The sequence below is a fragment of the Kwoniella dejecticola genome, chromosome 1, assembly GCF_000512565.2.
Source record: "Kwoniella dejecticola CBS 10117 chromosome 1, complete sequence".
NCBI lineage: Eukaryota > Fungi > Basidiomycota > Tremellomycetes > Tremellales > Cryptococcaceae > Kwoniella > Kwoniella dejecticola.
In genome coordinates this window covers 550,077-568,599 of record NC_089301.1, presented here as the reverse complement: position 1 = coordinate 568,599, position 18,523 = coordinate 550,077, and the positions used below count along the sequence as shown (strand labels likewise).

The 18,523-nt window shown below is 48.5% G+C and overlaps 8 protein-coding genes across 8 annotated transcripts; 5 read left to right on the top strand and 3 right to left on the bottom strand.

Annotated features, from left to right (window-relative positions):
- Positions 1-2,724: 2,724 nt before the first annotated feature.
- On the top strand, positions 2,725-4,102 carry I303_100215 (uncharacterized protein; the record flags this gene model as incomplete). Its single annotated transcript, XM_018403588.1, has 5 exons — positions 2,725-2,860; positions 2,933-3,084; positions 3,159-3,292; positions 3,357-3,795; positions 3,869-4,102. 5 exons carry the CDS (start codon positions 2,725-2,727, stop codon positions 4,100-4,102), a joined length of 1,095 nt encoding a protein of 364 aa, XP_018266242.1.
- Positions 4,103-4,653: 551 nt separating this feature from the next.
- I303_100214 (uncharacterized protein) lies at positions 4,654-5,073 on the top strand (the record flags this gene model as incomplete). Its single annotated transcript, XM_018403587.1, has 1 exon — positions 4,654-5,073. One exon carries the CDS (start codon positions 4,654-4,656, stop codon positions 5,071-5,073), a length of 420 nt encoding a protein of 139 aa, XP_018266241.1.
- A 1,086-nt stretch (positions 5,074-6,159) lies between these two features.
- On the bottom strand, positions 6,160-8,092 carry I303_100213 (uncharacterized protein; the record flags this gene model as incomplete). Its single annotated transcript, XM_018403586.1, has 6 exons — positions 6,160-6,350; positions 6,432-6,494; positions 6,581-7,335; positions 7,404-7,528; positions 7,585-7,677; positions 7,754-8,092. 6 exons carry the CDS (start codon positions 8,090-8,092, stop codon positions 6,160-6,162), a joined length of 1,566 nt encoding a protein of 521 aa, XP_018266240.1.
- A 973-nt stretch (positions 8,093-9,065) lies between these two features.
- I303_100212 (uncharacterized protein) lies at positions 9,066-10,442 on the bottom strand (the record flags this gene model as incomplete). The annotated part of the gene is made up of 2 exons (XM_018403585.1): positions 9,066-10,267; positions 10,328-10,442. The coding sequence occupies 2 exons, from the start codon at positions 10,440-10,442 to the stop codon at positions 9,066-9,068; spliced, it is 1,317 nt and encodes a 438-aa protein (XP_018266239.1).
- A 3,313-nt stretch (positions 10,443-13,755) lies between these two features.
- Positions 13,756-15,603, top strand: I303_100211 (inosine-5'-monophosphate dehydrogenase; the record flags this gene model as incomplete). The annotated part of the gene is made up of 4 exons (XM_018403584.1): positions 13,756-13,994; positions 14,063-14,131; positions 14,187-15,419; positions 15,480-15,603. 4 exons carry the CDS (start codon positions 13,756-13,758, stop codon positions 15,601-15,603), a joined length of 1,665 nt encoding a protein of 554 aa, XP_018266238.1.
- A 618-nt stretch (positions 15,604-16,221) lies between these two features.
- I303_100210 (uncharacterized protein) lies at positions 16,222-16,587 on the top strand (the record flags this gene model as incomplete). Its single annotated transcript, XM_018403583.1, has 2 exons — positions 16,222-16,327; positions 16,382-16,587. 2 exons carry the CDS (start codon positions 16,222-16,224, stop codon positions 16,585-16,587), a joined length of 312 nt encoding a protein of 103 aa, XP_018266237.1.
- A 28-nt stretch (positions 16,588-16,615) lies between these two features.
- Positions 16,616-17,433, top strand: I303_100209 (uncharacterized protein; the record flags this gene model as incomplete). The annotated part of the gene is made up of 5 exons (XM_065968069.1): positions 16,616-16,679; positions 16,741-16,747; positions 16,807-16,960; positions 17,035-17,238; positions 17,305-17,433. 5 exons carry the CDS (start codon positions 16,616-16,618, stop codon positions 17,431-17,433), a joined length of 558 nt encoding a protein of 185 aa, XP_065824141.1.
- A 257-nt stretch (positions 17,434-17,690) lies between these two features.
- On the bottom strand, positions 17,691-18,230 carry I303_100208 (uncharacterized protein; the record flags this gene model as incomplete). Its single annotated transcript, XM_065968068.1, has 1 exon — positions 17,691-18,230. The coding sequence occupies one exon, from the start codon at positions 18,228-18,230 to the stop codon at positions 17,691-17,693; it is 540 nt and encodes a 179-aa protein (XP_065824140.1).
- Positions 18,231-18,523: the final 293 nt, after the last annotated feature.

Sequence of the window (18,523 nt, the reverse complement as noted above, 5' to 3'; positions counted from 1 at the left end):
GGAGAGACGAGTTCGAACTCCGACAAACAGCAGAATTCAAAGGAGGAGCCAAGTCGTCCACTTACATTCGCCCAACTGTGGCTATGACTGGGATAGTCCGCAGACGAGCTCTGCATTTACAGCCTAGGTATGCAAAGAGTGTCAATGACGGAGCGGGAAAGGCGGTGGCCAAGGGCGGTTGAGAGCAATGAGCCGGGACGAGAGGAGACCATGGTGCAACGAAGCCGAAGATGAAGCATTTTGAATAAATGAGTAGATGCCGAAAACAGAGTGGTAGACGCGCAAGAGCATTTGAAGTATAAAAGCAAATGATCAGCCTTCATTCGCTACATATGAATGAGAGGGTATATGTCTAGATGTCGGGGTGCATGTGTCACGGGCAATGGTGCGTGTAGGAGGGATGGATGTGGTAGACATTAACTGTGATGATTTCATTCACTAGTGATAGCCTAAACTAGGGGAATGACAACGAAGAGTATAGGATGGTCTATCCGGCAGCCGTTATCTGGATCAGGGGAGAAAGGGACAAGCAAAGAGGAGAAACCTGATCGGCAGGGGGAAAGGATGATGTGCGTGATGATAAGATAAGGAGGACGGGTGCGTGACCTTCTGACACGATGCGTCGCAAGCAAAGCATATGACGGCAAAAGTCCAAGAAGGTAAAAGGAGTTTCATGTCGGGGTAACCAGAAGGCAAGACAGGAAGGGCAGAATGAGTGCTTACCTGAAGCTTCTCGGGAAAGAACGTCGGAAAAATCAAAAGGCTACGAAGAGGGCGATGGACTATTAGGCGGATTGGCGAAGCTGGCTATCGATGAGGTAAAGGAGTATGATGGCTAAGCGGTGATTCGATGGTCAGACCTTATCCTTAGGAACCAAGGCGTAAACCCGTGGTAAAGGTTGAAAATGGGGCAAAGGAAATGGAACCAGACTGGAACGTGATTGAGTCTAAAGTCCCAGGTCTGGGCGCGGGAAGTAAAAACAGTGAAACGAGGATGATAAGGAGGGGGAAAGACGAAATCGAATAATCGAGTGGATTGCGGCGCGGTGCGGTGAGTTGAGGGCAAGAAGGAGAGGAAGGGAAAAAAGGCTTCGTAGTCGGGTTAACGGTCAGGCTTTAATTCAATCAGAAGTGGTAAGATGAGTCAGGACCGGACTGAGGTAGTGTCGAAGACAGGGAGATCTGCTTGAGACCCAAGAAGCTTCGATGTATGGAAGGAATTAAAAAGGCTAAGGGAAAAAGGGAGAGATAACCAAATAGTTTATTTAAGACTCACTTTGATTCACGTACAGGTATGTGTACTGTGCTCGTTCTCGTGTCTGCGCTTTGCCGGGGGATGGTATCGTGATGTGAAGTGATGTGATGTAACTTTGCTTGTATTTTAAGCTCGTCTCAAATTCCCAAGCCCAAACGATGGAAAAAGCGTGGTCAAAGGAATACGAAAATAGGAATTACTCCAGGTTTATTAAGTAATTGAGAGGGTTGAGATCGCTGGGGGATTGTACTTTACCAGGCAGAAAGAGGGAGATGCTAATTCAGTTAGTGGTAGGGGGAAAGAGGAATAAAATGGGGTTAAGCGGGTTCTGATTATGTGTCTGTTGTCTCTCTTTCGTACTACGCTTGGAGTCTTTATGCCCAGTGGCAAAAGGGACATCCCCCCCTCTCTCTCTTTCGCTTGTCATCGGTTCAACATTCCTCCCTGCCTTTGCACCCAATCCCCATCCATACCTGGCAGTTCCTGTGATGCGCATTTGATTTTTCATCGCTTACCTCATCCAACCGCAACATATGATTGGTTGATCATGCAATGTGATTTCCCCGGTTTCGGTAATAAATATTCCGAAATGTCACAACCGATGTAAAAGAATCACGGAATTATGGACGGCAGTCTGAAGAGTGGCACCTTCCACCTTTCTGAGCTCCAAAACCACGTGAGTTTCAGCTTCCACGCGAGACGAATGAATTCACCTCCACCGATCTGAAAGTGATTCCAGCGATCTGGTCCGCCCATATTTCGATCTACGTCAAATCGGCTCGACGTCATCCACTTGGAATTCTCACCTTCCTCGACACGCCTGATTTAAGTTGATTCGAGCTTCACGAGAATACCGGGAAGACTACGCTACTTCGTTTACCCTTTTCCAGACTGACTCGTCATGTATCTGACTCTCAGCAGATGAAAATGTGTGGGGTGTAGCCCATTCAAAAGGAAGTACCTAGGTATCTATCAATCAGGTCGGATGCCGTATCGCTCGCCATATGTTACGAAGAGAATATATAGACTACTCTGAACCCACCAAAATAACGGTCTGGGTTAGCGTAGTTAGTCACTCGCCGGTTCAAAGCAATCATGACTTCATCGATGTTGCAGTTTCGGTCGAAAAGTATCCGATAGGCAGAACTTGCAAACAGAAAGCAAGGCTAAAAACATCCGAGATATTTTTATCTTTGTACATCTGCTATTGGATCGATCTACGTCCTTTGGATTTCTGCTTCAAATCGACTTTTCAGGTATTATGACGATGACGGCGTATGATAATTGTTTAATTGATCAGTTCTACTGGAAGTCTGTGATGGGAACGTAGCTGCCGAACAATATTTCATTGCTCGATCTTTTGGCCACCATGAAAAGTATATAAGGCAGAACGGAAGAGATAACCTTGCTTCATCTCCTAATCACTTTGCCAAAAAGTAACCAGTACTTACTGAAGGAAAATTGACAAAATGCGATTCACCAAATCAGCCATCACTGCTCTCTTCGCAGCTGTTCTCGCCAACGCTGCCCCTGCGCCAGTCCCCGCTGGTGGTGTAGGTGTCCGACCCAATGACACCGCGCCAGAGTACCACACCATGACTGACTGTGAGTCTCACGCATACAATTTGCCGCTTTGCCGCTCTGCACATTGTTTGTACTTACGATGATGCTCAACAGTCGATTTCCAATCGCTCAACTTGGCTTTGAACCAAGAATGGATAGAACTTGATTTGTTCAACTACGGTGTCAGGACTTTCTCAGTAGAGGACTTCGCTGCGGCTGGTATCAATGAGGAGGAGATTTCTCTGATCCAGTTCATGGCCAACCAAGTAAGTCTTCCCTCAATCACCACCGTCATGTTTGGATATCTCAGAGCGATACTGATCCCCGAACCTGTTTGCAGGAAGTCGGCCATGCTACTCTTTTGACCAACATCTTGTCAGCTTACGGCCGAACCCCCGCTAAGCAATGTACCTACGCATACGACTTCTACACCGTTCGAGACTTCGTCAACTTCTGCCAACGATTGACCAGATGGTGAGTCTACGTCCCAGATTTCGATTTGAGACCGTCGTGAAGGATGCTGACTGCCCTGTCACAGGGGTGAATCGGGTGTATATGGATTCTTACCGCACCTCGATTCTCGACCATCTGCCCAATTGTTGCTCCAGTCGATCACCACTGAAGCTCGACAACAAATGGCCTTCAGACAACTTGCTGGAGCTTTCCCCATGCCCGTCTACTTCGAGACCGGTATCTCCCAGGCTATGGCTTGGACATCGCTCCAACCATACTTGATCTCTTGTCCTGCCGAGAACCCTCGGATCGAGTGGCCAATCTTCCCCGCTCTGAACGTCACCAACGATGCCAATTTGCTTGTGGACGGATACAATGCTGCTATCTCCCACAACAGAACTTCGCTCACTGAGCCAGGAAGACAAGTCCAAATCACATGGGAAGCACCCAAGGGCAATGTTTCGTACGATGGTCTTTACAACACCACGGTCGGTGGCAACGTTACTGACCCTACTGCTCCTAAGGTGAGTCGATATATCAGACCAACCGCTTCTGACACTCGTCGCTTGCCTTGGCTGACCACCTTCCATCAAACAGTACGTTGCATGGATCAACCAACTCAATGCCACTTACACCGAATTCAACCAAACCGGAAACTACTCTGGATACACCTTCCAACCGGGAGGCGTCGTGTTCAATAACACCGATGATGGAATTGTTAACGGTACTTCCTTCATCGCTCTTACCGACTCCAACCCATACGTCACTCCTTACAACCTTTCCTTGTTGAACGATGTCATCATCGCTTGGGGTCTATACCAAGCCAACTAAGCGGTTGCGACGAAGTGATAATATCCAAACTGTATTGCATGGACAATTCCTGTGTCATAGTGCATATCAACTGTATCTATAGTAGCCCGTAGCGTTTGACCCAATCACCTATAATCACAGCATCTTACACAGCGAATGCAATCTACTTCTAGTACTATACGATCTGCTGCAGACAAGCATGGGCTGAACGCGCCATTGATCTATATACAACGACGAAACCGTATTTGCGACTAAGTCTATGCTGCTCTAAACGAAAGGACGGTACTGCCATCATGACTTGGCCCTTCGATGTCAGTGTCCTTTGACCAACTTGAAACATCTCATCAGACTCTGAGAACTTCAGTCGGACTTCAACGACGCGAAAGAATGTCAGTAGATAAAAGATGACGCGCGCGATCAAAGAGAGAACTGATTTAGGCGCAAATTACAGAGTGAGCTTTACGACTTGTCGATCTGACCCCCGAGTTCTGCTCGTCCCTCCTCAAAGCCAATTCATCAAACCCATCTCGTCCATCCTCACCCAGATCGTTGAAGCAGGAGCGGCATTCAGCATGACCATCCCCATCTCCAGAACAGCACGTTCTCAGCCCGTACAACGCTCGTCCGGTCCGAAGATTTCCTCACAGCAGATCGATCCTCCAGTCAATCTAGAGAGGAAGATGTCTTCTCCTCCCAAAATCGTGTTCATCGATCCCTTCGACCCATCATCCTCGACCACGGGAATAGTGGTTCCTGCGCCCGTGCAATACGTTTCCCCATCTACTTGCGATGCCCAGCCGCTGCACGCGCGCATGACACATGAATACTCCCAAGGATCACCTGACGAGGCGCGTGGATCTGCTGAATCGCCTTTGGAGGCTAGTTCAAATAAGACATCTGAAACATCTGGGTCGATACCCGTTCCCCCCTATGAGGCGGTACTAACACACCTGGTCGCACATGATCAACAGGGCATAGGTCTGAAGGTGTAGGTGCCCGAGCAACACAGTCCTTGAGAAGTTTGGCCAGATACCGTGCACAAGAATTTGACTGATGGACTTGACGCGGTTTCTGGGCCTGGCCTCGTTTGGTCAGAAAACTGCATGGGTTTGAAGTGGATATCGATGTCGATGTCGGAGGGGGTTCCTTGTTTGAGATTTTTGCGCGATTAGCTTCGCGTCAAGTCCCATGGTAGTATTCTACCTCGAAGGTGATCTGATAGAAGACTAATCGGCTAAACGTATGCATTCGTATCTGTATCCTTGGCCAAGCGTATGCAATTGGCATGTATATCCTTCGACTTCTAGCGGGCACTCACTCAGGATTTACTCGGCATTTTTCCTCACTTCCTCCAAAGACCTTTTCAGCGTCTCCCTCAATTTCCTCACCAGTGGCTCCTCGTCTTTATCCGGGGGAGGCTGATCCACATATTATCAGCGACTTCTACCTCAATTCCAGGCTAGCAATAATCGCAGTAATACATTGGAAACGCACCAGCTGATCTAGCAGATATCTGATCGTCATTTACATCAATGATCAATGAGCTTTCGATCCGTTCGTTGATGACTGCTCACGGAACTGCACTCACTCAATCTCGTCTATTGTCTACCGCGCAGTCATTTACATCAACGCATGTACCTTCTTCCGGTCAGATGTGTTATTACACGACCCACCAAGACTATCGGGATCCTGGCATGACGGGTCGGTTATTCAGCACATGAATGTCAATCGCGATCAGCTCTACTGTATCAACTCACCTGTTCATCTTGCTTCCTGGGTGCTCGGTCTTGGGATGTTGATCTCTCTCACTCACGATCACCAGTGCAAGTGCTGTGATGAGAACGCGTTCATGTGCTTGGACTCAGGTGGTCACTCTACACCTCTCAAGGTGGAGGCATACGCGCGGTTCCGTTCTAGCCTGGATTAGCGGAATCATATAAATCGTAATACATGCATTGTAATCTACATTTACGAAAATGCTCAGCGGAATCCAAATGCAAATTTACGCCTGTGCATGGATCCCCCTTCTACCTCTTCTATCTACTTTTATCTGATCCGCAACCAGCCCTGATTCTGGTTTAGATCGACTTCTGCCTATAATCACTCTTGAGGATCATAGCAGCCACGATACTGATGACCGAAAGACATCCCAGGACAAGCCAAATCAAGTGTCCGCCCAATAAGTGTCGGTTCACCGATAACGCGAATAAGGCTGAAGCTGATCCGGGACCAATGGCTCGCATGAGTGAAGACACTGCTTGTGATAGACCTGCCCAGCATGACACTCTTATTTGTCAGCGTTCTATTCCCTGGAATGTGAGGCCCCGGCAAAGAAAGTCTGATAACTCACCATTGATCGCTCCGAGTGAACGTCTGTTGGGCGCAGCGTCATTGACCATGATCAAATTACAAGCTAATCCCAGACAACCATCGAAATCATCAGCCAAACCATAATCCAAGACACTTGTTGAGCACTGAAGATTAGGTAGACAGACTCACCGAAAGCCATATTACCGACACTGTACAGCGCCATACTGGCCGCCAATCCCGTCCAGATTGCCCAAGTCTGGTGTTTTAGCGCAAACACATTGGTGATCGGTAAAATGACAAAGGCGGGCATAAACAGAAATACCAAGAACTTATACAATCTCACCGTCCCAACTCGTTTTTGAAGGAAAGGGAAGGCGATCAACTGAACCAGAATAGTCGCTATTCCTCTGATAGACATCGCTAGACCGATTTGTGATTCTCTGAACGATAAACCACCAGCTGCGATTGGCGTAAAGCAAAACAGAGGTAATAATCCCAAGAAACAGATTCCCTGCAGTTGTAACAACCCGAAAGAGGCCATTAATTTGTTGATATCCGCCGTAAGCAGACCCCTGAATCCAACAGCAGGTTCATCATCTTCATCGTGCTCGTGTTCTTCTTCTTCAACTTGGTTACCGTTGACCGATCGGTATCCCCCGTTGGTAGCGGGTTTAGGCTTGGGTGCTTTCTTCGGCGGGAGGGTTTCTTTCATGAAAAAAAAGGCGACGATACCGCTGATCAACGGGAAAGCAGCTGCTACCAACGATGGCATACAGTAAGGGTATTTCTTGATGAACGGGATAGCGTCACCGACGGCGGGAAAACGGGTAGCGAAGTGAGGGAAATATCCACCGATGGAAGAGGCGAGGATGGTGCCGATAGCCATGGACAAGGGGAAGAAGGAGAAAGCAACGGATTGATTCGTCTCGTCGGATAATTCGGAGCTGCATGCATTGTCATCAGCAACTATCTCGCCTGAGACCGGCGAAAGCGCGCAACGATTATCACTCACATGACACTCTTCAATACAGCTACATTACCGTTACATAGACCGTTGATAGTCCGGGTCAAGACCATCATGGGGAAAGTGGTAGAGAAACCAAACAGAATCGAGGATACCGCGGCTCCCGCACATCCCTGCAGATTTCATGATGAGTATTCCGCTCTGACAAAAAGACCGATATATCACTCACGATCAACAGTACGGGCTTCCTACCCCATCGATCACTCGCCTTTCCCCATTGGAAAACAGTGCACAATTCTGCCAATGCAAAGATCGATTCGATCTATGAGCACGAACATACAGTCAGTGACAGCTTCATCAAAGGTGCCTGATCAGGTATGATTGCTGGCGTCACTCACTAGTCCAGCATAGAACCCAGTTTTTCTAGGATCATCGACAATGCCCAACTCAAGGATCATCTGATTGATGAACGGGAAACAAGCCATAAACGCGATCGGTTCCGTCACTCTCACGAAACAAGCTATGAACAGCTGGAACTTCGGTAAGGGCGTGACCGGCCTTTTCGAGAGCGCTAGCTTGTTCGCGTCTTCCTCTTCGACCGAGGCGAGCGCCGCATGCGCGCCATTCTGTCTGTTCGAATTCGATCTAGGGTGAGAGGAATAATCTGCCGCTGGCGAGTTGTTCTGCGAGAGTAAAGGGCGAGTCTCAGATTCGTTGCCTAGTAATGTGCCCTGCATCTTGAGGATCTCTTTCTGGCGCAAGTTGATGAGTTGAGCGTGTTCTCTGTGGTGAAGGCGGAGAGGGTGGAAATGGTCAACAGACAAGTCGATCAGAGTCCGGCTAAGGGAATGGTTGACCTATACACAAGAGACGATAATAACAAGGATAGGCAGGTGTACCCAACGATGTATAAGTGAACGACCGTCTACATTACAATACCGAACATGCCATGGCCTCGCCATCGCATGCATCGCCGAATATATGTCACTTGCTCGTTGCATGTAGAAACGTAGCAGACGTGTGGTCGGCGGTAAAACCGGGGCCGAAGGGGCCGGTATGGGGTAAACACCTTTTCCTCCACCATGCCGACACTCAAACCACGCAACCATTCAGGATAGGCTTAAATCGCTAAGAACTGAGCGATCGGATCAAAGAACGCTGGAATCTTGCCGGAAAGGATGCGAGATGTCGGATATAGAAGGGAGGTCAGATGCACAGACAATTTGAAGTAAGCGTGATTCAGGTCGGGTCTGTTGCTGACGATCACCCCCAAGACCAAGAATAGATTGGAACATCGGTTTCGATTGTACCCGTGCGCACATTGAATAGTCGCATAGTCGGTAAATTCTGGATCAAAAATTTTTAAAACTTCATCACTTGCACGTATGGTCATATGAGCCAAGCGATCAATCAGCCTTGGACGTAGCTCACCGCGCATCGAATACAAGACAAGCAGAGCAGGAAATGCAACCAGGTGGGCAAGTCTGAATTTCATTTTTTATTCATGCAACATACAGAAATCGATGACCGTAATCAATCGTTCTTTACTGACTTTACTACTTGTACTATCACTGCGTATGACAAAAATGCTAGAAGCGAAAACGAAAGCAAGGTATTTATAATGACTGAGTTATATGTATGTATGCTATAGATAAATCGATACAACTGATTGAGGCTGACTGATGAGAACCCAAGATGAGAGATAAAAGATTATAATTGGACATGACGCCTGATAGATCTGAGAGAGGTAGGCGGTCGGATCTTCTTGAACAGATCACGCGTAGGAGAGGTTGTCACTGAAGTCGGACTTTGTGCGAGTTGAGCTTGCGCCGTGTCGACGATCAAGATGTTCCCGGATCCAGGTTTCGCAGTGTATGAAGCTTTTCTTGGTAATCCTGGCTTCGATACAGATAATTGACCGCTGGAATTCGAGTGGACGATCGCAGCGGACAAGGAACCGTAATTTGATCCAGCCCAAGCTTCCCCTGGTGTAGTCGCTATCGATGAAGAAGAGTCACATGAGTCCCTTCGAGCTAAAGCGGGTGTCGGGGCGTCCAAGTACATGTACCCAGCAGGAGAGGGTGCGAGTGTCGATGAGGAAGCATACGATGTAGGCTGTCGAGAGACAGAAGATGCCTTGAAAGCGTCATCCGATCGGCTCCTTGCCAATGCCTGAGATGTTCTAGCGGACCACGAAGAGATGGCGGCTGCTTGAGATACGGGAAGCGATGGGTCGGCGGATTGAGGGGGGACAAAAGTGGACTTGCTGGGTCCAGGTAAGTTGACGTTGACTCGCAGATTGGTAGGTGTGAGGGGAGGCGATGGCATGCGGGCTTCGACAACGGGCACTGAGACGGCTTTGACGACGGGAACTTGGGCGACGGGAGCTGGGCTCCAGAAGTCTCGGAGGTGCTCGATAAGCTCGGGCTCCTCGACTCGGAGGTTGTAGTCGAGCAGATAAAGAAGCTGTTTCTCCATAAGGTTGACTTCGGCAAGCGAGAAAAATCGTCCGTATTTTTGCCAGTGCATGTTCTTCGGCGAAGAGTCGTTGAGGTACTTGGCGGCACAGATGAGGACGGCGAGGAAAACTCGGTGTCGGGTGCACTTCATACCGGTAGCCACAGTAGGGAGCTTCTCCTTCAATCGCTCGAGGTAGGCAAGGGTGACTGAGAGGGTGGGCATTTGGACATTGGATTGAACGACCAGTCCTCTGATGAACTCGGAGAGCTCAGGAAGATCGGCGTTGCAGTCGTCCTCTTCACCCTTGGGTGCTTGCCACCATTCTACTGGTTTACCGTTGAGATCGACGTATTGCTCTTTGGTAGGGGTGGTGGGAGGGGAAAGCATGTTAACGTCGGCATCTTCGGCAGGTGCGATCTTGATGACCTCGGAGGTCTTCTCGGCGACGTGAGCTAAATATGATGAGTTAGCACAAGCTTGCTAAGGTAATGCAATGTAGAGGTGGAACTTACCGAAGAATTCGGGTCGGACTCTGTTCTTGAGACAGTGGACAAGAGTTGGGTTGTGGGTAGAGAGCTTGCAAAGCGAAGCAGGGTGGGTAGGATCTCTCAATCGTTGGGTGGACATGATGATACTGCTTCGTGAGTTGGTGATTGGTGCCTAGGTGATAAGGGTGAAAGAAACTTGGTTTGATAGTTATAGGCAGTGATGTGGTATGCGTAAAGTGGTTGTAAAGAACGACAAGTGTGACGACGTTTTAATGTGAGATGTCGCACGGGTTGGGATCGGTGTAGAGGGCAGTTGGTACAATGGATGAAACAAGTTAAGATAATGATGGAGCGGGTAGGTTGAAAAGTGAAGTATGATGGGATATATATGCTTGGTGTCAATCGGTTGGGATGTATGAATTGATAAACCCCACTAACAAGCTAGTTTGATCGACACTTCCGAAGGCGGCAAGTGGTCGGTTTGACTTTGGGTCGACGGGGCAAGAAGCTTTAGGGTGAAGAAAGGGGGAAGGAGAGACAAACCCGGATCAGAAAGAATTGGTACTATATAACACTATTCCAGACTGTGTGAGTTGAGTGGAACGTTTGATTAAACAATCTTCAGCCATGGGGCTAGATTCGAGATGGCGTCCATCGCCAGTCTTAAAGTCTAAATACACCATCGTCTCCATCGACCACAGTTTCTCACTATCATTCCTTCTTTGAGACAACTGATCCAGGGCCAGACGACATCGAGCAAGAATCAAGAAGAATCCAACGAGACTCGATGATCAGCATTGCGATCATGTCCAGGGCTTGCGATATCACGAGCCATCCTAAGGTTTACCTCGTTGTCAATTGAAAAGCCCAAACCATCCTCTGGTCTTGCCCTTTGAGGCAGATCAGTCCGCACGTGTGCCCTGAATCTAAATTATACTTTCCTCCAGCTGACTGCATTGAGTAAGAGCAATTGAACCAGATAAGACGATACAAGTGAAAAAGATGAATGAAAATAAAGTAAAGAACTGGTGAGACATAAATGGCGTTGCGCGAAGAAATAAATGAGTTGGTGGCATTCCGACCGGATCGGGAAATTCCATAATAATAAAATCCCCTATTGTTCTTTTTCCGCCATGACCAGCGAGCCATCTCATCGGTAGGGCCAAAAATGGGTAGTCATGACGTCTCGGGCGTTTAGCATCTTACGTTAGCTTCCTTGAACGGCTTTCGGAGATTTTAGCGTTTTTCTGGTTTGTAGACCTTTTTCTGGGTCAAGGTAAGACCGCCGATCTGTGCAGTACCTAGGCCTACCGGAATATTACGTGCCACTCTGACCTGAAAATCCTAATACAAAAATCGCACGGCCAAGCTTTTCTGTCGTTGAAAACCGGAACGGAAACGCCACCAATCGGTAAATGCACAACTTTATCGTTCCCGTAGACTACTTGGGCTTCGCCTCCCTGGGAAATCGGGAATTTGCGTTGCGTATATGGAAAGCATCGCGGGGCAAGCTCCGAATTGTTATTAGAGTTTCCGGTGTGTCAAGGTTCCTGGCGGTTCCGGGTACTACAAGCTAGAGGCATGAACTCTATTGGAACGCATTGGATGACGAGTTTTTCTGAATAAACAAGCAATGTCGATCTTACGTGAGACAGGCTTTGAGACATGCAATGTCTCGCATCGACCAAAACTCAATTCTTTGTTCCTGTCGAACCAATCCAAAAATCAATCTAGTTTCTGATGAGCTCAATTCTCACTGTCACACCAAAGCCAGCGACTCTACAAGAGTACGCAATGAATGATCTGCGTTGGACCTGGCCCGGTGACTGACCGTTCTCCCCTTAACAAGGGAGGAAGCCAATCCTTGCTTCCCACTCATCGCCACATAGATCCCGGTTGGCATAACGTAATCTGTCTGAGACTAATTACACTTGGGTCTTTATCGCAGCTTTACCCGACGCTAGTCTCTCATGCATGCGGTCAACAGCGCTGAACATTCATTCCAGTCTGATCACCTTGAACATCAAGCTCAATTGTAATCAGTCTCGTAGCTACCCGTATATCAGTAATCAATCAACATGCTGGCATCCTCAGCCGCCCGGACATGACGAGAGGGATACTTCAGTACGTGATTCCAGCAATGAATACATAACCTCATCAGCTGCTTGTGTGATTTCAACGCATTCCGGTTCTTCCGGCGCTGCGAGGACAAGTCACTAGGGCTCAATGACGCCCACCTTTAGCCTGTCTTCCCATAAAATTGCGAATCAAGACTTACAGCCCTCGTGCCGTGGTCTCAAGCGCACTGATCAGACTGTGAGATGAGATCCTACCATGATTTGTGACCACTTAGATCTTTGCGTTAACTCAAATGTGGATTGTTCCGATCCCGATTCCGATTTCCCCCAATCGAAGGGCGTACGACTTCTTATTCTCTTCGATCTCCCGTACGTCGCAAGAAATTAAGCATACCGCCATTCCCGGTCCCTAAGAACCCTTCTTTTCTGCATGTACGACGACTTGCCGCTTTGGTCTGACATCATTCAGGATCGAGCGATTCTGTGTCTTGGTAATTTCGATCAGCAAGACATCGTGCAGATTCCAGCGGTCAATCAAAGCTATCTCTCTGCATCTCGGACCAATATTTGCCATCGACCAGTCTTCATCTGTGTTATTTGACCGATTGTAGGTGGAAGATGATGGGATCAATGTCGGATTAGCTTTTCCAGAGAACCGAGGACGCTTGAGTCAAGGTCTGGTAGGTGGTTATGATTGTGTCACCACCGTTCGCATGACCACCAGAGTGGTCTCTCTCCCTTCGACCACGATGCTTGTTTACTTCTGAGCCCAGACTCAGTTGAGCCCATTAGCTCCTCAGGGCTATGGGTCTTAGCGGGATCAAACGTACTCCGCAGTACGTCTTTGCGGAGAGCCAGGTATGAACGGGTACCGGATACGGGATTGATCATGAGCATGCACAGTCCGATAGCGGGAAAAGCAATCGAGGTGCCATTGACACAGTGGCTTGTTAATTCCTCCTGCCATTTCGGTTCTGCAGAACGCCACATCCGCTTTCGACTACGCGGCAACTACCGCTTAAAGGGGAGGCTTGTATATAAGGTGCATTGCTGGGACCTGAGCTTTGATTCCGGGATTTCGTAACTTTCCCACGATGTCAGGCTGAGGATAACACGAATGATATGGAACACGTCAGGCTGTTTTGCCACGTCATGTTGATTTGTAATTTTGAGTTTTTAGACTGGTTTACTAATTTTTCGCGTCCCTTCGTCTCTTCGCCTGTTGGGTGCCGGCATACCAAGTTAATTTTTCTTTCTCTTCTTATCTTTCTTTCTCCTTTTCTTTCTTTTGGTCCGGTCAATACGACCCACCCACCCACCTAAAAACCTTCCCTGTCTAGCTCAGCTGCTCACAGAAAGGACCCGTAATCAACGATGTCTCAATCTAACGGAAACTCTTCTTCCTCCGCCAACCCAAACGCCCCCGTGCGTTCAGCAAGCTTACTCAACGCTTCTGACGCCCTCTCCTACCTGGAGGAATACCCTCGAGGGGATGGTCTTTCTCTCCATGAGCTCATGGATTCCAGAAAGAACGGTGGACTTACTTATAACGATTTCTTGATGTTGCCTGGTCACATCAACTTCCCTGCTTCAATTGTATCTCTCCAATCGAAGTAAGTGCTTTCGCGAACACGCGACTTTTCGCACAAGATATCGAGCTGACTGGGTTGCTGCATTACAGAGTTACCAAGAACATCACTCTCAACTCTCCTTTCCTCTCCTCTCCTATGGACACCGTAACTGAAGACCGGTAAGCTATCCCTTTCTAAAAAGACATCAAGCAGATACTCATGAAATAACTTCAGAATGGCCATCGCCCTCGCTTTACACGGTGGTCTCGGTATCATTCACCACAACTGTTCTGCCGAAGATCAAGCAGCCATGGTCAGAAAGGTCAAGAAGTTTGAGAACGGATTCATCACCGACCCATTATGTCTGAAGCCCGACAACACTGTTGGGGACGTGCTAGATATCAAAGCCAAGTTTGGATTTTGTGGAGTTCCCATCACTGAGACGGGCAAAATGAACGGTAAACTCGTGGGTATTGTTACCGGTCGAGACGTTCAATTCCAAGACTCCGAAGCCTCTGTCAAATCTGTCATGACCACCGACATCATCACTGGATCTGCTGGTATCACCCTCGAACAAGCCAACAACCTCCTTAGAGACTCGAAGAAGGGTAAACTCCCCATTGTGGACTCGAACGGAAACCTTGTATCCCTTGTCGCTCGATCTGATTTATTGAAAAACCAAAACTATCCTCTCGCCTCCAAAGTCCCTGAATCCAAGCAATTGTACTGTGGTGCAGCTATCGGTACTCGACCGGCAGACAGAGACCGACTGAAGTTGCTTGTTGAAGCTGGTCTAGATGTCGTGGTCTTGGACTCTTCTCAAGGAAATTCCACATTCCAAATCGAGTTTATTCACTGGATCAAATCTACCTATCCCAAACTCGATGTCATTGCCGGTAATGTGGTTACTCGGGAGCAAGCAGCCCAATTGATTGTAGCCGGAGCAGACGGTCTTAGAATCGGTATGGGTTCGGGATCAATCTGTATCACCCAAGAAGTCATGGCTGTCGGTCGACCTCAAGGTACCGCAGTCTACGCCGTTTCCGAATTCGCGTCCAGATTCGGTGTCCCAACGATCGCCGATGGTGGTATCGGTAACATCGGACACATCGCCAAGGCACTTTCATTAGGTGCTTCAGCCGTCATGATGGGTGGTATGTTGGCTGGTACAACCGAGTCTCCCGGAGAGTACTTCTACCACGAAGGTAAACGAGTCAAGGTTTACCGAGGGATGGGCTCGATCGAAGCTATGGAGCACACACAACGGGGATCTGTCGCCTCCAAGAACGCTATCCTCAGTGCAGCTGCCGATAACGCCGCTACCGCTCGATACTTCTCGGAGACGGATTCCGTGAAAGTAGCTCAAGGTGTATCCGGTGATGTCGCCGACAAAGGATCCCTCTCCAAATTCATCCCCTATCTGTACACTGGTTTGCAACACTCTTTACAAGACAGTGGTGTCAGATCGTAAGTTCACACATGATCCACAATGCCGTGTCAGCAAGCTGATCATTGAGTAATTTCCAGTGTTGTCGATTTACAAAACGGATGTCGAGATGGTACTGTCCGATTTGAGCTCCGAACCGCTTCTGCCCAATTGGAGGGCGGTGTACATGGATTGAACTCCTACACCAAGCGATTATTCGCATAATCGCAATCACGATCATGCCAGACAAAGGGAGTATGTCGGATCGTTATAGAAACACGTATACATATCTTACTCAGCTCGATCTGCATATCTGCTGTCAGCTCCATGGACAACGATGTATCACTTGTAAATAATGCAAAGCGAGACAAGCTCTAATGCACCAAGTTTGCCGCTGTTCATGTACTTCAACGCGCTTAGCTAGTCTGTCCATGCAGTTGAGATTTGTTGGGCATTTCTCATAGTCAGTGCCAAGCAAAGCACCTGCATCGCCATGGTCCTGTAGACACATCGTCAGACACGACCTGCCTGCCTTTCGCCCGAACCTCGGGCATGTCCATCTATCAACCCACCTTGTCGACCAGAGATTGTACCAACAACCTCAGCCCAGACCCATGCATTGCACACTCATGATGAGGGATTTTGCAGCTGTATCAGGACTGACAAGCCGAGTGGGATGCAGGCCCGAAGCAGACGAAAGATATATAAACCCCTTTTCGAAGAGGGGCTGTCAGAAAGAGCTTTCACTCGTTGACAAATCACTTGGCGAATAATTACCCAATTCAGCAATTTCATCCATAAATTTGATCCCGTCGCCGTCAAACCCAAATAATCCACTGGAAAATGCCATTCATCACTAGATCTGTAGCTAGTCAAATGAAGACTCTTCCCCCTTTACCAAACACGAACCTGTCTGGGAAGGTATACATCATCACTGGTGGTAATTCTGGTGAGTCAACACACCCTGATGACCGAATGAAGCTGATAGCTCGCTGCAAATCAGGTATTGGATTCGAAGTGGCAAAGCATCTCGTCGAACGTGGCGCCGCGAAGATCATCCTTGCTGTGCGAGATGTCAAGAAAGGCGAAAGTGCTCGAACGGATTTATTACAAGATGTCAAAGGACATCGATCAACTATGATTGAGGCTTGGAAAGTCGATATGAGCTCATTCGAGACTGTCAAGCAGTTCGCACAGCGATGTGAATAGTTGGACAGGTTAGATGGAGTGGCTTTGAATGCTGGAATCTTACGAGGCGCAGAGGGCAAATTCGAGAGAACCGTTGACGGCAACGAGATCACGTGAGTAAGTCAGAATGTACTCAGGGTATGCGCTGACCTTTCTGGACATACGGCTTGAAAGTATACAAGTCAATGTGCTGGCACCCATATACCTGGCATTGCTCCTCGCTCCCATCATCGAGTGAAGTTCCGCCGTTACGGGTCAACAAGGAAAAATCATCTTCACCGGGAGTGCAGTGGCTGAAGTGGCCAGTACCAAACACCTCGACCCAGCTTGTCCGCTGAAAGCGTTGAATGATGAGAAGGCCTTCGTATCGGCTGACAGATATAACGAGAGCAAGGTGAAGCCATGTTGTCACATTGATTTTCTCTCCCTCAGTATAGTGTGTTTTCAAGCTCACGTTCATTGACTCAGCTCGTCCTACACTCGTTGGTGCGGCCGCTTATTGCTCACCTGCCAAACATCATCATCACAGATGTGAATCCGGGCTTCGTCTACACGCCGTTGTACAGTGGTGGCGGATCAGCAGCGATCGCAGCCAAAAGGATAGGCCGTAAGCCTGAAGAAGGGGCAAGGAACGTAAGCTTCGCCTTGATCACGCTGGAGCAATCCACCGATGTAAGTCATTCCTCGAGACCGTATTTCACTTTTGGTCAACACTAATCATGATTCGACTACGAGCAGTGGTATACCGATTGCAAGCCTTGCAGATTACACGCGCCGTGGCTCCATTCGCGAGAAGGCGTGACCTTCAGTGAAACCCTTTGGGCGGAGCTGCTCGAGGTCGTGGTCGGGTTCTCACCTGATCTTTGAGCATAATTCTACGTGCATAGGTAGAAGGATTGAGGCATGTATGGCTTCATATCAAAGACTCCGTTCAACTATGCATGCATAATTCATGATAAATACAGCGCGCAAAAAATCTCTCCCCTCAATACAGCAAAGTATGGTAGATAATGCACAAGCATAGAGATCCTTCGCAAGACCGACAGGATTGTTCACCCACCTGACGCTGGCAAAGGGAGATGACATTTGGGATGCCATCATTATTGAGTGCCCTATACCGCGACTTACCTCTTAAGTCGTCGACCAATCACGTTGAAGGTAGATTGAACAAATTCACCGTCCTTCGTCAGGTGTCTCTGCCAGGTTCTGTAGCGAGATTTCATCTCGGCCGAGTGCCATTTTGCTTGAAGGCCTTCGAATTCTGCCTGGTCTTCCGGGGTAAGATTATCGGGTTTCACATATAGTGCGTGTAGCGAAACCTCCAGCTCATACGCTTGGTCGTCCACACGATATGGGTCCGATGCTGTCGCGGTAAGGGAACAGGCTGGATTTTGCTGGGTGTAATCTCTCCTGAGAATGTCAATCTTGCTCTGAACCAGTCGTCCATCCTCGTTTAGCTGGTCCCGAGTTCTCCAGTACTGGCTATACGGTCCCCACTGAGAGTCCAGATAGAATTGAGGATCTCTCGACAGATCTTGAACTCTTCCGACGGTGCAGATAGTCACAATTAATTGATTGAGCGAGTTTTCGAATCCCTTCAGAGTGCCCTGTTCGTCATCCCTTAGCGTCGCTGCGTTAGAGCAGGATAAATTTGTAATATCCATGATGGTGCTTGATATTGCAGATGTCTCGGAAGGATTTCGACTGGAACAAGAGGGCAGCCTTGCGGACGGACTTTTATACCTTGACCTTGGTGTTGAGTGCGGGGGTCACCCGTTTGCTAAGCCCGATGTGAACGGGAATCCTTTGTGAGCCGAAGTCGAACGGCAGATGTGCAGGGAGAAACGGCACAAGGGACAAGCTTAAGCAACTCCGATTGGAAGCCAACAGTCTGACTCGCAAGCGAGCGTTCCTTTCACTTGACGTAGCTTCACCTCGGTCGAGTCGCTCGATGTGT